At 41.9% G+C, this 20,145-nt stretch overlaps 1 protein-coding gene across 3 annotated transcripts in view; it reads right to left on the bottom strand.

Annotated features, from left to right (window-relative positions):
• AHR (aryl hydrocarbon receptor) overlaps window positions 1-15,951 on the bottom strand; it is a 66,951-nt gene extending 51,000 nt beyond the window's left edge. The window contains exons 1-2 of one of the 3 annotated variants that reach the window (XM_065627473.1): window positions 15,504-15,951; window positions 7,494-7,681 (exon numbers count right to left, since the gene is read on the bottom strand). In XM_065627473.1, coding sequence (XP_065483545.1) covers window positions 7,494-7,681; window positions 15,504-15,559 — 244 coding nt within the window. In that variant the 5' untranslated portion in view covers window positions 15,560-15,951. Of the gene's footprint in view, window positions 1-2,031; window positions 2,102-3,375; window positions 3,410-7,493; window positions 7,682-15,503 lie in introns of those variants that run through there. The other 2 variants (XM_065627474.1, XM_065627475.1) reach the window with 2 other exon arrangements.
• Window positions 15,952-20,145: the final 4,194 nt, after the last annotated feature.

Genomic DNA, 20,145 nt, shown 5'->3' with positions numbered 1-20,145 from the left:
AAAGCTACTCCAGTATTAATACATTATTTGTACACATTTTTAAAGTATATTCATACTGAAGTCTTAAATTACCAGGACATTTTTAAGGTCATAGTCAAGCAAACTCTGGTTGTACAAATTCAAATGGATGAATCACAAAGCCCATGGAAGACAGATGTTAAGATCCTGGTGCTACCTCTAATTATATTTCTCCAGTCAAATCGTCTTTGGAGGAGGGATCAACAGTTGATGTGGTTTGTACAGCAAAAACAAAGTCCCAAATTTCATTATCTTTAGATGCTACAGTATAGTATGAAAAACTTAAACAAATACTACAAGATTCGGAACACACAGTGTCACAGAACCAGCAGTACTTTCCAAAGCCAGGCTTTTTATCTTGTTGCCTGTTGTGGGTTTGAATTTCATACTAACCCTAACAATGTAAAACTCTAGCACACTTACATGGTTAGCATACAATAAATTATATTTTAGGCTCTGTTTTTGCAAACAAGAGACTATTTACTACAACAGGTATCCAGAGCAAAGCCCAGAACAGTATGCTTAAAACTAATCTTGCTAGTAACAAGGGCTATAGAGCAAAGACAAATGCTCTGCATACTGGGACAGGGCTTTCAAGAAATTTTACAACAGCTTTGTGGAACATAAGAGGCTCCTACACTGACGTTCCATATGCCTTTGATTAAATAATACATATAGGGGAGACAAGAAGAGATAACCTTTTATTTCTCTTCCTTGCAAATGTAGTTCTAACAATGATTAACATTAATCACTGAAATATTAATACTAGTGCAACAGGAAAAGATAATATGAAGAATACATTAATTATCCATATTTGTACCTGGTTTCTCTTCTTTATCCTGCAAATATATTGACATATTAAGCTTTTACTTTGTGATATAAACAGAATTTTCAAGTTTAGAATGTTCAGTTTGAGGTATATTAAATGTCAATTGTATCAGTCCATGGGGTACAGGGTTGCTTAGCTGCATGATGTACCTAGAAACACAGCACTCCTAGAAATAAAATGTTTCTGAGCATGCTAAGAATGAGCATCTGACAATGAAAACATACACAATTTGAGATTGAGGATGATGTCACAGCTACATGGCTCTAATTACCATTTTTGAGGATCAGAATTTAGAACTTCAAAGCCTAAATCCCTACTTACATTCTGTAATGTAAAAATATAGGCTAAAATAGCCTGTAGCAGAACAGCCGCAAATGCTCAGTACGATTCTCAGGGGATTAGGGGTGGAGGGGAAAACGTTTAGGGAAAAAAAATAATAAAGACAAGCACAGCAGTGTGGAAGAGCAAGCAAGGATTAGGAAATAACTTGAACAGCACAATAGTCTGATATTGAAATAACATGCAATTCCAAGGTTCATATTTTGTAATAATTTTGAATTGGGGCCAGTGAGGAAGACAGTACAAAAGGAGACAGTTAATTTGTTGGGGTTTTCTTTTTCATTTTTTTTCCCCCTCCCGTTCTCAGATAATATTCAAGGCAGCTCATTCAAAAATGTTAAAAAGAGAGATGTGGAGTATGCTACATTTAACTTCTTCCCATGAAATTCAGATGTTGTTCTACAAAAGCCACAAATAATCTCCTTCAAACTATGGGGTGTTTTCCACCTTAGGAAAACAAAAATGGCTCAGCACAGAGTAATGAATCAAACAAGGCCAGCCAAGCCTACCAGAAGCTGCTGGCAACAGTAAACTCCGACATGGCATCAACATAAACACCTGAAAAGTGGTAAGCGCAGCCCAACTCCGCAGCTCTAACCAGGAGGGCTTCGGCTTTTCCTGAGGTGGCAGCAAGAGGAGCAGTGAAAGAGGGTGACATGAAAGGGAAGTCCCACTTCCAAAAAAATACATGAGGAAAGCTGCATGAGACAAGGAAGGCAGATAAATATAGCAACAGCCTGAAATTAAAGCAAGTCAGGCCAGATCTGCAGTATTATCCTGGCCTTAATGGGTTGAGTTTTGTACTTTGTTTCAGACCAGCACCCAACACTCAGCAGAAAGGCTACCTATGTCCACTGGACCGTAGATACGTTGCAGCCCTTCTCAATGTGACAGAATATACTCCCCAGAGCAGGAACCACGCGCAGTCTGTTCTCTGTAATACACAGTACGATAGAACATCGGGCATCACAAGAAAAATACACTATATCAAAGAACATATTTATGTGATGACAATGGGTGCATTGCAAATTTAAGCTATGTTATGCCAAAGAATGCGTGTTAATTATATTACAAAGCAAAATTAGGCAATACAAACTCACTGGAAAAAATTCTTAATTATTTTGTTATTGCTGTGCTTGCCAGAATCACTTGCATACAACATAAGAAACCAATTCTAAAGTAATTTTGAGCAGAAACTTTCCTCTGTGATTGAAGAATACTGTCTAATAAGCAAGAGGGAAAAAAACACATACTTTAAACCACAGGAATTCTTAGTGAAATGGATGAAAGGATAATTAATAAGCAACATGCTAAATTTTGTTTCTAATGTATTGATACACACACAGCACAGCTACTTCATTCTAGATTCTGCAAACCTCTCCTTAATTCTCATTATACCTTTAAAAAGAAAAATCATGCACCCAACACTGAAAAAAGTGATCAATCACATGAACTCTACTTTAATCCCTTTTAATCTAACCGCTTCAACAAAGCCCTGAAGACTCATTATAAATATTCTTCCTTACAGCAAAGTATTTAAATTACTATCAATTCATCATATAAGGACCAAAGCTAGAGGCAAAAGAGCTTTTTCTTTTTAGCAGGCACAGGGAGCACAGGCTATGCCTAAATGATTGTCCAGTTGTGCTCCAGATGCTGAACTCACACTAACCTGCACCCAAACAAAGAACTGTTGTCCCATACTCCACTTCACATTTTTCACCGCTGAACGCACACATGCATGGGCACTCAGCATCAAAACGGAGTAAAATAATACTAGGACAACATATAAAGTCTTTCTTTACTGTTAGCAGCCAGTTGCCTGATTTATTCTAGTCTATCAAAAACACAAAGTTTGCCTTAAGCCACCTTCAGAAAGTATCTTACACCCACAAATTAAATACTCCAGCAGTGATTTAAGTAAACCTGCTTGACTTTGAGGACTGCTAAGCCACTTCAGTACAGGCAGGTAGCACCGCACAGCTGAGAAGCAACTTCACCTTTGAGTCGCCATGCAAGAACTTTGACTTTTTATAAAGAAACAGACTTGAGAGACATTATTTTAAGCCACTACTGAAATTTCTTGATTACAGAACTGTAAGGTCAAATTCACACACACAACAGCATGCTGGTCTGCTTGACATGGGGATACAGAAAGCCTTTTAACACCATGTGGACTTGAGACTAACCTGACCACAGAGACAGCTACAGCGTCATTGAACTGGTGTGTCTAAAGGGGTGAAAATACAGAAGGATCACTTAGCAGTAGCCATCAAATAACTTCACTAACAACAGACTACAACAACTGCTTAACAAAATACAATGAGTTTCCAACAGAGGAAAGGAAGATGGTTAAATGTTCTGGAAGAAAAGAAAGCATACCATATTTCAGGTTGTAGGAAATAGGTAAGCGTGCAGAAGTCTACTGCATTTTAGCCAACACTATGGAAAAACTCATCTGGCTTTAGCTCTGAAGAGAATCCTGTACCATTTTAATGTCTGGGAGCAGGAGAGGTGTCTTTTATTTATATACACTTTGCTTTTAAACCTTGTAGACATCTAAGTGATGTATGCTTATTCAAATTGATGTAACTTCTTGAGATGTCTTTCACAAAACAGTTCTTTTTTCTCCAGACTTCCCGCCTTCAAAAACCAGACATCCACTCTGGATTATTTAAACTTGGAAAAATGCAAGTGTTTTCTTTGAAAAAATATCCATTGTTACAGCAAAAACTCGGGCTTCCTTTCAAGCAAGATCATATGATTACACGTTTATATTTTACTTTCCGCAGGAATTTACACACCCCCCATTTGCATCCTGTTATTCATTTAGCGTTTCCCTTTACTTCGGCATGCTGCGTTAATAAAGTGGACCTGTTGGCTCAGCCTAGGCACCCAAGGTGACAATCAGTGCTCACTCTTGCATTTGTCAGACTTATTCTATAGGGCTTTCCTCATATATTTAACCACATAAAACATTCCTTCAAAAACGAGGAGCACTTTATAGAGGAGCACTTTATGTGAGGAGCACTGTATAGACAGACCATGAAAACTCTAACCTAGTGGGGGCTTTTTGTGTTTTTGTTTGTTTGTTTTGTTGTTGTTAATTCTGTACTTGAAAGCAGTTATTTCTCTTTTGGAAGCTAATTTTTAACTGAAATATACCATGTTATTTAAGTACATTAAAAGAGTATAAAAGATCTTATTTTCAATAGTGGATCTGTCACAGTCACAGACTGGTTATTCTTGTTTATCTTCACTTTAGATGATAGCCTTTAAAGACCTTCAGATAGATACTGATTACTAACCTGATTTGTAGTCCTACAGTTCAAAGGCCTGTAAAGAAGTAGCAAGAAGCCTTTCTTCTGCTAATAAAGGTTGAGATGGCCTATATTTACATGGTTCAAAATGCCTCCAGTTATTTATCTTTTAACATTTACCAGGCTTTTAAATTTTACTTTATGGAGACCACAGGAAAAATATTCTGCTGTAACACACCTAGTATACGCACTCGCTTGTTGTTTTGAAAGTCCTTTGCTACTAAGCAAATCAAAATTCTGCTACTTAATTCATTATAACACAATTAAATACACTGTATTCTACAGCTGTGGTCCAGTACAGTAACATTAGCTGCATACATCTGGCTGATGTGGATACCATCCTAATTGTATGGTACTGAGTCAAAAACACAGGTTAAGTTCGCTTCAACTCTGGATCCACGATAGTTAAACTGCAGCCTAAAATGCACGTACAACTTCTCTGCCATTAACACACATCTAATTCATCACTGCTGTAAATGGTTGAAAGCTACCTTCATGTTCAATTTAGAAACAAGCTATTCTGGCTGTTGCATGGTCTTTATAGGAAAAAAAATTCATGGCTTTAGCTAGAGAGAAATCATAGGCTTAAACCCCTTTATTCCAGGACCTTTGAGTGCAAATTGTCAGCGGGGGTGGGGGCGGGAATAAATAAATCACAACCCACCCCACAACAAAAATCAAGCATGTCCATTGCATAAGAAACCAAGATTTGATATTAATACTCCATACATCATTTATTTTAAAAAAATATTTTTAAAAAAATTAAAAAAAATCATTGAGACTGGAACTTCCTTTTCAATTCACAAAAACAGCACAGACAAGCCAAACCATTTGTTTTACGGTAATCAACCCGAGATAACATGTCACAAAGACTCTGATGAAACTGATATGCCAAGAGAACACTTTCAAATGAAAATATTTGCTCCCGTGAAATGAAAAAACTATGCTAAAAATATTTGACCAAACTCCAGCCTTCAGTAGGTCCCATACTAAGAATTGTCCTGAACAGGACAATCAGAAATCAAGACACTTGCACAGAAATCAAGACACTTGCATATGTTCTTCAAGTAATAAAACATGGGTGTGCTGGTTTGACTGAAAATTAGTTAATTTACTTCATGCAGTTAGAAATCTTTCTTTTTCACAGCTAGCACGGTCATTATTTGGACTTAGTTTGAGAACAAGAGATAACACAGAGTTAATGTTTTTAATTGCCCTGGTCTGAGAGCCAAGGACACTCTGAGTGCTCTGCCCACAGGTGTGAGGCATCCAGGAAGGGGGGCATGGATGGGGCAGAGCTTGACTGACATCCAGACTGATCAATAAGAGGATTCCATCCCACTAGTATCATGCTTCATATTTAAGGGGGGTCGGGATCTTTCGCTCTTGCTTGCTCTCTCTGGGGCGTTATCATTCTTGCTTGCTCTCGAGCGTTGCTTGCTCTTGCATTTTTTTTGCTTTTTTTTTTTTTTTTTTTTTCTTTTTCACTCTTTTTGTTGGAGCCGGGAGAGTTTGGATTGGGATGTTTAGTTCAGCCTTTTGCCGCTTTGCAGAGGCCTCTGGGCCTTTCTGCCTTTTTCCTCTGTTTTCTCTCTCTGGGACCAGCTTTGGGACCAGGTGCTGTTTCCTGGGACTGGCTGTTCAGTGTGTTCGTGAGGAATTGCCTTAAGTATCTTTTATTTCTATTTGTATATATATATTTATTAGTGATATTAGTATTTTGTTATTCTATTAAACTGTGTTTACCTCAATCCAAGTTTCTCCCTTCCATTTTTATTCTCTCCCCTATTGGGGTGGGAGGGGGAAGGGATGAATGAGCGGCTATTGTGGTTGTATTGCTAGCTTGGCTTAAACCACAACAATGGGATATAGATTTATGAGCATTACTCAACTGAAGCCACTAGACACAATAAATGAGAAGAAATATTCTGTATTCCTGCAGGAAAATGCAACACTATCTTAGGCAGTTAAGTTTCTTCAGTCCTTTCATCCATGGTATGGAGCCACCATCAAGAGGCTGAAACACTAAATCTTAAATTAATGAGGACAGGGGTTATTTTTTTGTCCAAAAAACTTAGTAAAAATAACCCAACTTGCAATTTAAGATCAACTCCATTGTAAGCAACATTCCTTATCTGCAGCTGATCAGTGTAATTCCACCTTTAGTATAATATTGTAAAACAGGCTCCCTGTTTTATTCCGGCAATTAAAAGGACTAGACACTTTCTGCCTTTGATGGCATCAAGCCAGCCATGGCACCTCACCCTACAGAACAGCTCAGATAGGGAAGGAGAGGAGTAGGACTCCTTAGCCAGCTCCGAGGTGGTGTAAGAGAACACGTGCCGCTGGCCCGATGCTGAGCGCTGCTGTATCACCGTTGCCAGGGCTGCAGTCAGTGAAAACCTGTCCACGCAACTGGAGAACCTTAGCTGTCGTCTTAATGCCTCATGCCCTGCATTAATCAGGGCTTGAACACAGGAAAGACTTTGCCTCTTTTTTTTTTTTTTTTTTTATAAGTCACCTTTGCAATAAACCATAGGTAGGGGCACAAGCAATTACTTTATATCAAAGTCAGTTTTGATGCATCATTAAGCAAAACATACAGCTAATGGGAACTCATATTACATTATTTGAACAATAATGGTTTTATGAAAGTGATTTTCAGAGGGGAAAAAAAAAAAAAAAAAAATCTCCAGTATCTTCAAAAGTCTAAGCAAAAGGCCTGGAAGACTCATTAAGGGCAATACTACTTCCAAATGTAAAATTTTGAAAGACTGGTGATTTAAGTGAAATATAAGTAGTTATATGTGGTTTTCAAGACAGGGGAAAGCTTACTTTACAGAGTCACATTGTATATACCCACACAACTGGATGCTCCATTAAAATACAGATAAATGTAACAGTTCTAAGTACTTAAACAGCTGAAATCAACATACAGCATGAAGAGAATTTTACAAGCAGTCTAAAAACAAATTCCTAGCCCTTACCATCAAAAAAACTTTTGGCTCTCAGGTAACTGACGCTCAGCCTAAGCACTGACAGCTTATCCAATTTGGCGATAACATCTTGAGGGAAGGGCAGAAGGCTCGCCAAGCGGTCCAGCTCTGCATTCAAGCGATCCCTGTGTCTCTTGGATGGATTAGACTTGACTCCTTCAGCCGGGGATGGCTTTACTCTGTGGAGAAAAACCAAAATAACAATAGAAATGTAAGTTCCTTCCCAAAATGAAGGTCAATATTTGCCAAACCTAATGTTACAAATTGTCTTTTAAACTTTAACAAGCAAAATGTTTTTTCCCAAGTGACTTTTGTTTCCCATTGGAAAAAAAATTAATCTAAAATAGTTTACATCTCCCCATCCCTAACACACACACTGTTAAATGAAGCAGTTAGAGCCACGATGGTTACTTGTTCAAGTAATGAACATTTGAAACCTTTGAGATTTAGCATTTTTTATAAAAAGCTTCCCACACTTTCAGTCAAATGTCACTTGAATTCTTCCAAACGTTCGTATTACAAAAAATTCAACAGCTTTTAGTAATTTTTGTGTACAAATGCATTTGACAGTACACTTCTCCGCTTCAGTTGCAGTTTTTCACAGGTGTCCTTAATTTTTGTCAGTGTTTGGAAGAGGCTATTGTCAACTGAATATAACAAAAGTTTCAGTAACATGCTAGACAACGAGGCATCCAAAACTGCCCTGGAAACCAAGAGATACAGCTCGATCAGTCAGTAAAGTCTTTGTAGCAAACACTATTGAGCTCATCCTCTAAGTCGCCTCTCGGCGGAAGGCATTCAATTGGAGTATGGCATGATGAAGGCATGCCTTCATACCTTACAAAGTACCATTTAAAAAGCTTTCTGTTATGAACTACTTAATAAAATTTTTATAAACTTGCTATTTTCCACTCACATTCACCCTAAGGTCCAATCCCTGATACTTGGATACTCACACCTTCCCATATATGCAGAAGTCTAGGAACAGGTTTAAGCCCCTACTCGTTTGAATTACAATTAGTCATCACCAGCCAATACTGAAACCAAATAATCTATCTGCACAAGCCATAGTAGATTTTATGATATTAAACAGTTTTGTAATTAGAGTGATTCATTCTCACTTTTCCAGTATTGCAGTTCTACTTGAGATCTGCCACAGTTATCAATTTGTGTTGCTCTCAGAGGAATGTTGATTCTGCAAGATGTATCACTCGCAAAAACATTGAGAATAAATACTTTCAGCAGTTAATTTCTTCAATGTTTCCCCAAGCTTCATCCTGAGATCAACTTTACAATGAGAAACTGCAAAAGCTCCAATAGTTATTTTTGCTACTGCTGAAAGTAAAACATACTGGAAAATAATTTCATCGTGTATTTCCAGTCAAATAAGTAGTGATAGAATGGACATTTTCACTCTCAGCTTATTTTTCCTTTGTTTCAATTACACTTCTTGTTAGTTCAAGTTCAAGACCTTCTTCTTTACAGGTATTATTTACTGAAGTGCCACTTGTCAAAAACTTGCACTTAAGTCTGGTTGCCTGTTCCCTGACACTAAAGCTCCTTACGCAGAGCCTGGAAACTTGAAGGTGCTATCATGCCAAATGTTGTTAACATATAGAAATAACAACATAGCAGCAGTAACTACTTAACCCCCGGATGGATAAAGTTAAGCTTGCTACAGGGTAAAGATTGTCTAGGATACAGTTCTAGTAGCACTTTATTCTGAAAACATTGGAAAAGTGAGGAAAACGGATGAGTTAAGAAAAATGAAAATTTTCTCTCTTGAAAAAAACATAGTTTCATCATCAACTGCAATAGATGACAAACTATTTGTTTAGATGCGTGCTTCAGTCACAAGCTCTGCAGGTCACCATACCCCCAAGTGAATATTAAACTCAAAGTAATTTAGTAAAGCTTCCTTCACATTCTCGTTATTCTGGCAGAATATTTACCTGTACAAGCCCTATGGTTAACACAACTTAACAAAATAAATTACAGTTGTATTTAAGTTCAAAAATCAGCAAACATGACAATTTACTTCATAAATATTTACTATTAAACTGCCATAAATGCAGAGATGGAATAATGAATTCCAAATTTTAATTTATAACAATCAGTGAATAGCTCACTACTATCAAATCAAACAGGTCTGCTTCTGAAAAGTAGAGGTCCCCATGAAAACCATTCAAAAACACACACATTTTTCTAACTAAATCAGCACCAAATACCAGGCTTTTCCATGTTCTCAACTGCCCTCTGCTTTGTTTAAAACTTCTATAGTCAATTTGACAAGTTAGTTGAAACAATATGCAACTGTGCAGTTATCATGTTGTTAGTTAGATCTAACTGGGTTGCTGTACTTTCTAATGATTTTTCTTTGTTACTTGTAACTAGTTTGAAGCATAAGGATTTCTAAATGTAGCAAACAACATTTCTGAATAGTCAGTCAGTGGTATTTGCAGAAAAAAAAAAATCTTACCATGTTCTCTCCCTCCAAACCAAACATTGATTTTCCCTAATTTCCCCCTTTGTCACCCAACTAAAGTCTGTTATATAAAAATGGATCCTTCAGTGATGAAGGGAATAAGGGCGGAAATGCCAGGGGCATAAGTAGCAAGCTAAACCATTTTCCATCCACTTACGTAAACCCTTGATGCTAAAGACAGCCCTAGCTGCGTTGCAGAAAATTATCTTCAAGGAAAGTTCCAAGCTATGTCAAGATTAAACCTGTGCTTGCATTTTATTTAAAAGAAAAAACAATCAAACAAAAAAACCCAACAGCTAAGGGAGGGACTGGATTTTAAGCTGATCTTTCAATTCTTGATCTTTTACCTTTCACAGGAAATTTGAATTCCCTAATCAAAGGCCAGAGGTCTCTGTACACGCAGCAACTCTGAACTGAGCTACAGTCCTTATCGTCCAACAGCTGCAAGACAAGCAAGAACTCATAATTCTTCTTTTAACAGTTCTAAAGGATTTGCCATAATAACATTACCTGACTACTATTTTCACAGGTCTGCTACAATAGACTACTTCATCAGAAGTTTTCAGTACACATGCTTCCCATGTGTGCCTTCATAGACATTAGCAACACTGAATTATTATAAGGGAAGTGGACAAGTACCTGAGTCTTAATTATGATCAAAAGGCCAAAACAAGTTTCAATATTTGCACACTAATTTGTATTTTTTAAAGATAAATTGAGCAATTGAGGAAATAAAAACAAAGCACAAATTTATTTTGTTCGTAATATGACAACAAAAACTCTGAAAAGAAGGAAAAAAATCTCAACCGAGCACTGAGAGGCATGATACCTATCGACAAGACCAAAGTGTGAAATGACGTTAGGAAATAAAAGAATGTGCAAAAAGAACACTAAAGATACAGTGACATGTTAAAAAATGAATTTTGTAAAAAAACCAAACCACTAAATAGAAGTTCATCAGAACTGTTTTATTGCTTAGAAAAAAGGACACAAGGAAGAACATACATTTCACCTAGCTAATGGATTTAATCTTTTCAGCTACCTATATTTTTCATTCCATATTTAATAGTCCATGCAATAAAATACGTTATCCTTATGGATATTATTTAATTCAATGTAGATCAGGTATATGAAATGTATCAGTTACCAGTAAGCAAGTTTTACAATAGTTGACATCCTCCAAAATTCTGTATTTGTTAGCAACCAAAAAATACTCCTAAGCATTTACTCTTTAATTTCCCACACCAAATATACAATTACTGAAAATTCAGCCAGCGATTTCTTTAGAAGCAACAGACATGACACAGACTATTGACCTCTTGGATCAAAAGTTGTTGTCAACTTATCTTGAAGGAGCAAGAGACCCTTTCCAGTGGCTCCTTCAGCAGGCAATAAAACCAGCAAAGATTTAGGCTGCTGAAGGAATAAAGTTGGTTTTACTAAAAAACCTCAATCGGCAACATGCTGCTGGTCTGATGCCGGGCAACTGTTTGTCCTCCAGTAGTAAAGAGAGTTTTAGTTTGCTCAGGTTGTTTTGGTGTATGAAGGAGAGCAGAGTGACAGAGAGAGCCAGAACAGAAACCAAAAATTAAAGTTTCACACTCAGTTTTAATATATTTCCTTACTGTTTAAGATGAAAAGTCAAGGCTATTTGGGCAAAGGGGAAAAAAAACACCAAACACCTTCCTATCTACATTTGCCTATCTGCATTTGCTGCCGATTCTTTTTCTTTTTTCTTTTGCAAGAAGCGGTGACCAAAAACCAACCAAAAAAGGCAAAAAACTTAAAAACCAGTGAATTTTAAGTAGCAGTCTACAAGTAACATACAGGTACCCCAAGACTAACAAGGTTATCATTTATACATAATACTTCTATATATGATAACAACTGCGTCTCGATTTCAAACAAGAGGTGCAAACTGCTGTTTGTAGCAGCTACTGCTTTACACAAAGGAATCTTTTAATGATTATTTTTCTTTTCTGATGAACTTCCATTCTGAAAGCTTGTTCTGGCACTTCTTGTTTGTTTGCCTTGAAAGACTATGTAAATAGTTTCATTTTTTAACTTAAAAATATCTCTGCACTGCTTTCTGAAATTACTGTCTACTTATAATTACATATCAACCAGGCAAACATTTTTCTCTGGATTACTTAATATGATAAACACACTTAAGCTAACACAGACCAAAACCGTATCATAATTTCTTATTTACTCTGCTAAAGAAACATGCCATTACATTATTTGTACCTGCATAGCATGAAACATTTAGACCTCACCACCCCGTTCCTTGTCTATTACGATTACCTAGTTATACAAAACAATTCCTATCCAATCACCTAAAAAAGCAAAACAAAGCCAATCAGAGCTAGTAGGCAGAAAAACACAAAACCTACAAGGTGGATCTACATTTACAGAATACCCTTCACCTGATGTTAGTCTACCTACAGTAAACCTCACTTCCATATAACTTGCATTTTATCCTTCCTACCACCAGTATTCAGCAGGTCACTTAATAATCACTAGAGAAAAGGAATTCAAAACTTTAAAAGAAAAAGAAGAAAGAGCAGGAGCCACTCTCTGCTCCCCCGGTTTCGGTGGGGAGTGAAACACCCCACGGACGTGCTGCCACCAGGGGGACTCGCAGCGCTCGAACGCTCAATGAGGAGGAAATTTAAAGGCTCCAAGGTTTTAAGAAAGTGATTTCTGTAGCATATTACAAGCAATTGGAGTGCACATGGTTTAGAGGGCTTTTTGGGTTTTTTTTGACAGATGACAAGATAACAAGATTAACTGCAGGAACAGTTGCCTATTAAGTTTCCCCATGATTGCTTTTCTTTTTCAGCTGTGATACTGTAATTCCTTATTGAATCAAAAAATAAAAAACAAACAAACAAACAAACAAAGTACATTTCAACACTCAGCCCTGTCAGGCAATAGCCTGAGATTCCCTCTCAAGTTTAGTCTTTTACATAGAACATAACAAAAACAGGGAGTTGCAGGGGGGAGTTTCCTAAACTGGCTTTGAGTTACCACCATGGCTTTAATGCGTTATTTGGTTTGCACCTGAAGCAAGAAGTTTTGGGTTTTGGGGGTTTTTTTGGTTTTTTTTACACTTAGTTTTATTCCATGGCAACTATGGCACTATATGAATAGCTTATTCCATTTCTATAAACCAGCTGCCTATTGCCACAGGTTACCAATTATCATGTTCCATTCAGAGTTACATACATAGCAAATAAAATATCAGAAGACCTGTCTACAGAAACATTCTATAGAACTCTACTGGGGGAGGAAATTCCAAAATAATGGTAGTGTCAAACTACAGGACAAAAACCACAACACTGGAATTGTTTACAAAGTTTAAAATCTTTATTAATGAGCAGCAAGAACATCTTCCCTCCCCCAATCAGTTACAAAAGCTTCTTGCTTCTCTCACTTTTTTTTTTGGCCTAAAGGTATGGTCTGTAATTAGTTACGTGAGAGATTGGAGCCCTCTGACCCAGTAGCAATGTTCTGTAAGGTGGGTCTAACAGAAGAAACAACCAATGAGTGCAACCAGTATGAGCAGAAAATAAACAAATACGTTCTACGTGAAAGATAAATTAATCTTACATTAAAATAATTTCTAGTAACCCAAGCAAGGTTGGTTAATAACCAGTGCCCACTTCCACTGGGTGAGCAAACTATCTAAATACAAGTATTTTTATTTTAAGAAGAAACATTTAGTTCGCCCTTTGATCCAAAAGGACAAGGTCCCTCAATAAATAAATGACTTCCATTAGTAATAAAAAAAAGCTTCGAGTTCAACTAATCAGAGAAGCTCAGCCAACTTAAATAAAAAGGAGATACATGGAGGATTACTTACGTAGATACTAAAGTAACATAAAAGAGAAAGTTTCACATCCCCTAATCAAGACTAACCAGAATTTAATAAGCCAGACATGAAGTGATCTTACCAGCAGGACAGAACACCTCACTCTTTCAGAGTCAGAACTTAAGATTTGTCTTCAGCAACTAATAGTCTACAAACACCACCAATCCATTTTTGTCTCTTCACAAAAAATCCCACTCATTTCATTCTTAAAAGACAGGTTGTACAGTGTGAATTTAATGTGGTACCTGTACATTTTTGTTTGGAAATGAATGGTCAAAAAAGCAAACACTACTGTTTTCATAATGAATGTATCTTCTAGCAAGGGATTTTTTTAAAAACTGCATTTCTAGACTTTCTGTGTTAGTTTGCAGGGTAAAAACCCAGCTACGTACATGCACTCGTTCTAACAACTCCAACTATAAAGAAAAAAGCAGTCAAGCTAATTCCCTTGCCACCAAGACAGTTGACTGCTGTAAATCTAAAGCCATAACATTCACAATAAAATTTCATTAAATATTTGTCATTCTCTCCTTTAATGGTTTTACAGTCTTGGCAGTTATTTTACATTAATAGAAACATCCCACAGAAATACAGGGGGATTTTTTGAGATTTGCATCATGGTTAGCTTATTTTTCTTGCAACTCAGTAGTTTAACTTTGCTACTTTTCATGACCTATAGATTATTGCCTTTCAGTTGAAAGTGCAAGTTCAGCATCTTCTCTAGCCTAACCAAAAAAAAAAAAAAAAAAAAAAAATCACTCTCGCGAGTGCACTCTTTCAGCAAAACATGCAAAGTCTAGGAGTCAAACCTACAGCAGGTGCGTAATGTGAAATTACTCAGGCACTAAGCTGTTCCCAGAGTTTCACAAAGATAAATTAATGAAGAAAAAGCCACCTCACGGCCAGACCCCCCCCTCCCCCCCCAAGCCTTTTGACTCCTCTACAGCACTTCGGTTTGTTTGGAGCTGAACAAATAAAAACATCTAATGTAATACTGGAGGGTTAAAGCTGGTTCACTCCTCCCGGATAGGCTAAAAATAGCCCTAAACGGTGGGAATCGGACGAGCCTTTCCCGGCTCCAGCCTCCGGCAGAGACACCCGAGCGCCCAGCAGCCGCGCGGAGCGGTGCAGCGGAGCGGTGCGGAGCGGTGCGGTGCAGCAGAGCGGAGCGGTGCAGCGCGGTGCAGCGGAGCGGTGCGGAGCGGTGCGGAGCGGTGCGGAGCGGTGCGGAGCGCAGGCGGGAGCGCGGCGGCCACCGCGGGGGGCCCGCCCGGGACGGCGCTGCACCCACCCGCGGGACACGCTCCGGTGGGGTGAGCGCAGCCACCGCTCGGGAGCCGTCACCTCAGATGCCTCCCAATCTAGGTCAGCCGGCTGCGCCGCCGGCACCGCTCCCTCCTTCCACCGCCACGACCCTCCGCGCCTCGATACTCCTTTTTTTTTAAGAAAAAAAAAAAAAAAAAAAATGGAAAAAAGCTAACACCAATAAAAATCCCGCCGGCACCTCAAGGCACCACCTCTCCCGGCTACCCCCGCCGGGCCTGCACGGCGCGGTGCGCGCAGGACGGCGAGCCGCCGGGAGCCGGTCCCCTCCCGCAGTCCCCGCCGGCCTCTCTCCCTCCCGCCCCGCGGGGCCGCTTACATTTTCTGCACAGGTTTCCGCCGCTTGCGACTGGCGTAGGTGACATTGGGGTTCATCCTGCCGCGACTTCAGCGCCCCGCGCCGCAGGCTCCGCCGTCCGGCGGCCGCTGCCCTCCTGCCCACCTCACCCCGGCTGCCGAGAGGGGTCGAGCCCCAGGCGGCCCCGCAGCGCTCGCCTCGCTCCGCCCGCGGGCCCCGGCGCTGCTGCCTGCGGCCGCCCGGAGCGCGCTCGCTCGCAGCAGCAGCGGCGGCGCCTTCCCCAGCCGGCGAGGACGGGAGGCGGAGGCGCTACGGGGCGGGGATCCCAGGTGATCGGCGGCGGGTACACCCACTCGCCGCCCCCGGAGGGCACAGGTGTGGGGGCGGTCGGGGCTTTCCGCAGCGCCGCTCGCCCCGCGTCTCCCCGCCGAGGCGACGCCGTCTCCCGGCCGGCTCTCTCTGCGGCGGCGGGCGGGTGCGCGGCGGCCTCTGCACCCCGGCGCGGCCGCCGTCTGCTGGCCGAGCGCCTGTCAGTGTGCGCGGCGCCGGGCCGCCCCGCCCCGGCCCAGCCCCGCGCCCGCTCCTCCCGCCGCCGCCGCGCTCCCCCGGCCGCGTCCCGCCCCGCCCGGCTGACAGCCGCCGCCGCCCCATCGCCGGGGAGGCCCCGCGGGGCGGAGGGAGGAGGGGGCGGCCGTGCCGCCATGTTGGGAAGGTCACGCGAGGAGAGCGAGGACCGGTGCGACAGCGGGGGGGGCGCCCGCCCGGCGTCCCGGGGGGACCGCGACAGAACGGCCCGGGATGGGGATGGGGCCGGCGGGGGAAAAGCCCCGAGCGTGGGGTGGCTGGGGAGGGGTGCGCAGGGGCCTCCCGCAGCAAAGTGAGAAGGAAGGTCAGCTCCAAGCGCCCATGTAGCCCTAGTAATAAAAAATAACCCGCGGGCGGGGGGGCGAAAAGTCTCAGCGTTCAGTCTGGAAAGAAAAATAACACTCCCTCAGTGGCACGATGACGCTACCTCTGTGTCTGACACCCCCCCACCCCAGCGCTGCCGCCTCCTCTGCTTCCTGCGTCCCCCGGGCTGAAACCGTCACGGCCGCAGATCGCCCAGCAGAGAAACCAGAAATAATAACGCGATTGCCAAAAATAGGGGTGGGAGGGAGCCCCGGGTAGGAGTGCCCGCGGCGGCAGAGGTGGAAAGGCACCACCAAGGACAAGAACAGCAGGACACCTGGGGAAGGAAAGAACTCCACTGGAGGCAAGGTTGCACTCGCTAAGCACTGAGAGGACCGACGAGGCTTACTGGACGTGGACGTGGTTCATATCTCATTGGGGGATAAATCCGTGAGTTATTACACTGACATTTTAAGCTAAACACTTATTTTAAAGGAAAGGAGCAGCCTCGCAAAAAGTAAGAGGTGCTGCCAAACAGCTGACAAATAAAACCATCCAAGAAGAGCCCCGGTGCCTTTCCGACCCGCCGCTACTTCTCCCGCCCATTTTCTTCTTCTGTTTCCCTTCTCAGCAGCAGAGCTCTTCCCCCGGAATAACCGCAATAAATTTTGTCTCAACACTCAGCTTGGGAGCCTGGGAGTCGCCCTGTGTAAACACAAGTTGTACGCGGTCAGGGCCGAGACGAGAGCCGGGAAGAGCTCTCTTCTCTCCCCTTCAAGCGCACCCGCGTCCCGGGGGATGGCCGAGCCCAGCCGCCCGAGAGCGGCCGCAGCTGCGGGCTCAGCCCCGGCCGCCGCGGTTCTGTCCCCCCGCAGCCGCCCCCCCCGGCTGCCGGCAGGCCGAGCAGTGTCCGTGGTGCTGGTGTCCGCCCGCCCGGGCTGTCAGCGCCGCGCCAGCCCGCACCTTCCCTCGCTGCTTGCTGGAGCCCCGGTTATGCAACCGCTGCTGTCCCGCTGTGCTGACGGAGGCGATAAGCGGTGGCCCAGGTATCACCGTGCGGTAACAACGCGGGATTGCGCAAAGCCCGGCCACGGCCAACCGGGGGGGCTGGAGCCGCGCCCGCCCCGCAGCACAGCGGCTTCTCCCAGAGCCGGCAGCTGCGGCGCCCTGCGGTACCGGGCGTCCCGCCGCCCGGGCCCCCTCCGCGGGCGCTCGCAGCTGGGATTAGGCAGCATAACGCGCGCTTGTTTACCAGCTTAATTGCTGGGCTTTAATTGCGTGCCAAGCTATCCCAGATTCAAGGTACGCTGAAACCACAATACGCAGATAAAATTAATTTGCCTAAACATTAACGATGCTAGTATTCCAGGAGCTGATCAAATGATATTTTGAAAAATATGTCTTCAGCAAACAAAATTTTTGAGAAAATACAGTAAAAGAACCGTGCGCCTCAGGAGGTTAGTGCCTTGCAGTCACACTCCTGCCACACTCCTGGACAAATACCTTTGCAGAGGATGTCAACTGTTCACTAACATCTGTCTCTCCTCCATCCCTTTCCCCTTCACTCTCTCTCCTCCCTTTACAAGATCTTGCCAGCACCCTGGAAAAAAGGTGAGCAGTACTGTACACTATGCCTTACTACTACCTTGCCTTCTCCAGCCCTTTTCTTCTTTTGATTTTATGATTGAAACTAGAAATCATAGAATCAGAGGATACCAAGTTTGTAGGAACCACAAGGATCGTCTGGTCCAACCTTTCTTGGCAAAGCACAGTCTAGACAAGATGGTCCAGCACAAGCATAAAAGTATCCAGTGTTGGTGAATCCACCACTTTCCTGGGGAGATTGTTCCATTGGCTGATAGAATGCATTTTCTTCGCTCCAAACCCACCCACCTGTCCAAGCAGGCACTTTCCTCCAGCCTAAACTTCCCAGTCTCTTTCAGTACCCTCCTCACCCCTAGACTCTCCCTGTTCACTGGTTTCTTCCTCCGTCAACACAAGTGTGCTGTGATCACTTCATACACAACATAAATTGCTGCTCTGCTTTCATTCTTCTCTTTACCTACACTATCTTTTAGTTGAAAACTTATATGCGTTATTTAAGGTTCCTTTTATTCTAATTTTTAGTTTGCTTCCAACTCTGTCTCTTACTTCTTTACTGAGATTGAACAAAGTCTTTAGCAACCTTTTATGCTTCACTGGACCTCAGTATCTCAACTTTTTCTTGAGCTTTTGTGCTACTTGGATCCAGTCAGAGACACCCATATCTATGCTGTCTCATCTGCCAGCTCCAAATCTACTGGCAACTACATGAAGAAGGAAGTAGACTTTAGCCTCCCATGATGGACTTCATCTCCCAGTTCCCTTCTGGGGCCATGGCAATGTTCATGGCACCCGTGAGGTACTTGGTAACTATTCAACTCCCTAATTTGGAAAACAGAGTAAGGAAAACCCCTGTTGCTGGGCAGAAACCACATCTGTACAGTTGCCTCCACTGCCTGCTATTGGAAATCCACTCCTATGGCTCAGGCACCTATTTAAGAACAAATACGAGATTTCAGATCTTCAGCACAGTTACCTTAAAATTTCTATATCACATTATCCACACCTTTTGCAAGTCTGTCTTTTCCTGATGTTCTTGCTGTCTCTTTGCCTAATCCATTGGCTCGGTATTTTCTTTTTTATTTGATAATTTGGGTACGGTAGAGATCTTGCTCATATTCAGTGTAAAACAAGCAAAAACTATACAACCATGATTCAGCAATCTTAGAGCCTTCTTTACAGCATAAGTTTTTTGTTGAGCTTTTCTTTTTATTATTATTTTTTAAAGTAATACTTTGTCAGGTTTAACAACATGTTTGGTCTTGCAAAAAATGACTGTGGCTGATGTCATGTGGACAATCAAAAGGATTTAATTCCTATGCAGGTCACTTTCAAGTGTATTGTACAGCTCTAACTAGTCTCTTCTCATTTATCTCTAGGCTACTACCCAAGTGACTTACTAGGTCTACACTAAAGTTCACTTCTTCCCTTAATAAATACTTTTGAACCATTAGTGATCACTTTTCTCCTCCTTGCTCAAATCCAGTATTTTTGCCTTTAGAGTCATGAATCATGATGCCATCCAATGATGAGATTTTAAGAAAAATGTGTTTGTGCATATAGTGAACTGTGCCTTTCCCTGTCCCTGACATGTATGAGGTGCCATATTAATGAACACATTCTGTTCTATCCAGTATACTTTGTGGTTATCATCCTCTAAAGCTTTCAGAGCTCTCACTTGTCAGCAGTCACATCTGCTGCCCTGACTCCAAAATGAACAATATTATTTTGCTCCACATATCCATTCTGCCTCATTTCTTCTTCTCCTGCCCCGCACAGTCCCCTCCTCAGCTCTGTCTCCTGCCCCCACACTCATTTCACAAGGTGGGGTCTGTTTGGAAGAGGGGACTTCTACTAAATAGACAAATTCCTGAGCAGGCTGGAGTTTCACAGGATCACAAGAAGACCAACAAAATCTTGTCGTTTGGAGGAATTTGTAAGAATTATAAACACTACTTGTTATCTTAGGGTCATCTCTGACTCATTTCTAGCCTTTATCCTACTATTTCTGTCCATGACCAAAATTTTACTTCCCTCAGCTTAATTCTGTGTGCTGACTTGTTCTAGCTGCCTCCAGTGCAAATAACGCAGAAGAAATCTGATTTGGTTATCTGTGATCTCCATTCTGCCTCTCTGGAGATGAGGAAAGAGGATTGTGATTTTAAAATTGTGA

The sequence above is a fragment of the Caloenas nicobarica genome, chromosome 2 (genome assembly GCF_036013445.1).
Source record: "Caloenas nicobarica isolate bCalNic1 chromosome 2, bCalNic1.hap1, whole genome shotgun sequence".
NCBI classification, from domain to species: domain Eukaryota; kingdom Metazoa; phylum Chordata; class Aves; order Columbiformes; family Columbidae; genus Caloenas; species Caloenas nicobarica.
The sequence above is the reverse complement of the archived record's forward strand: the minus strand, read 5'-3'. Positions and strand labels throughout refer to the sequence as shown.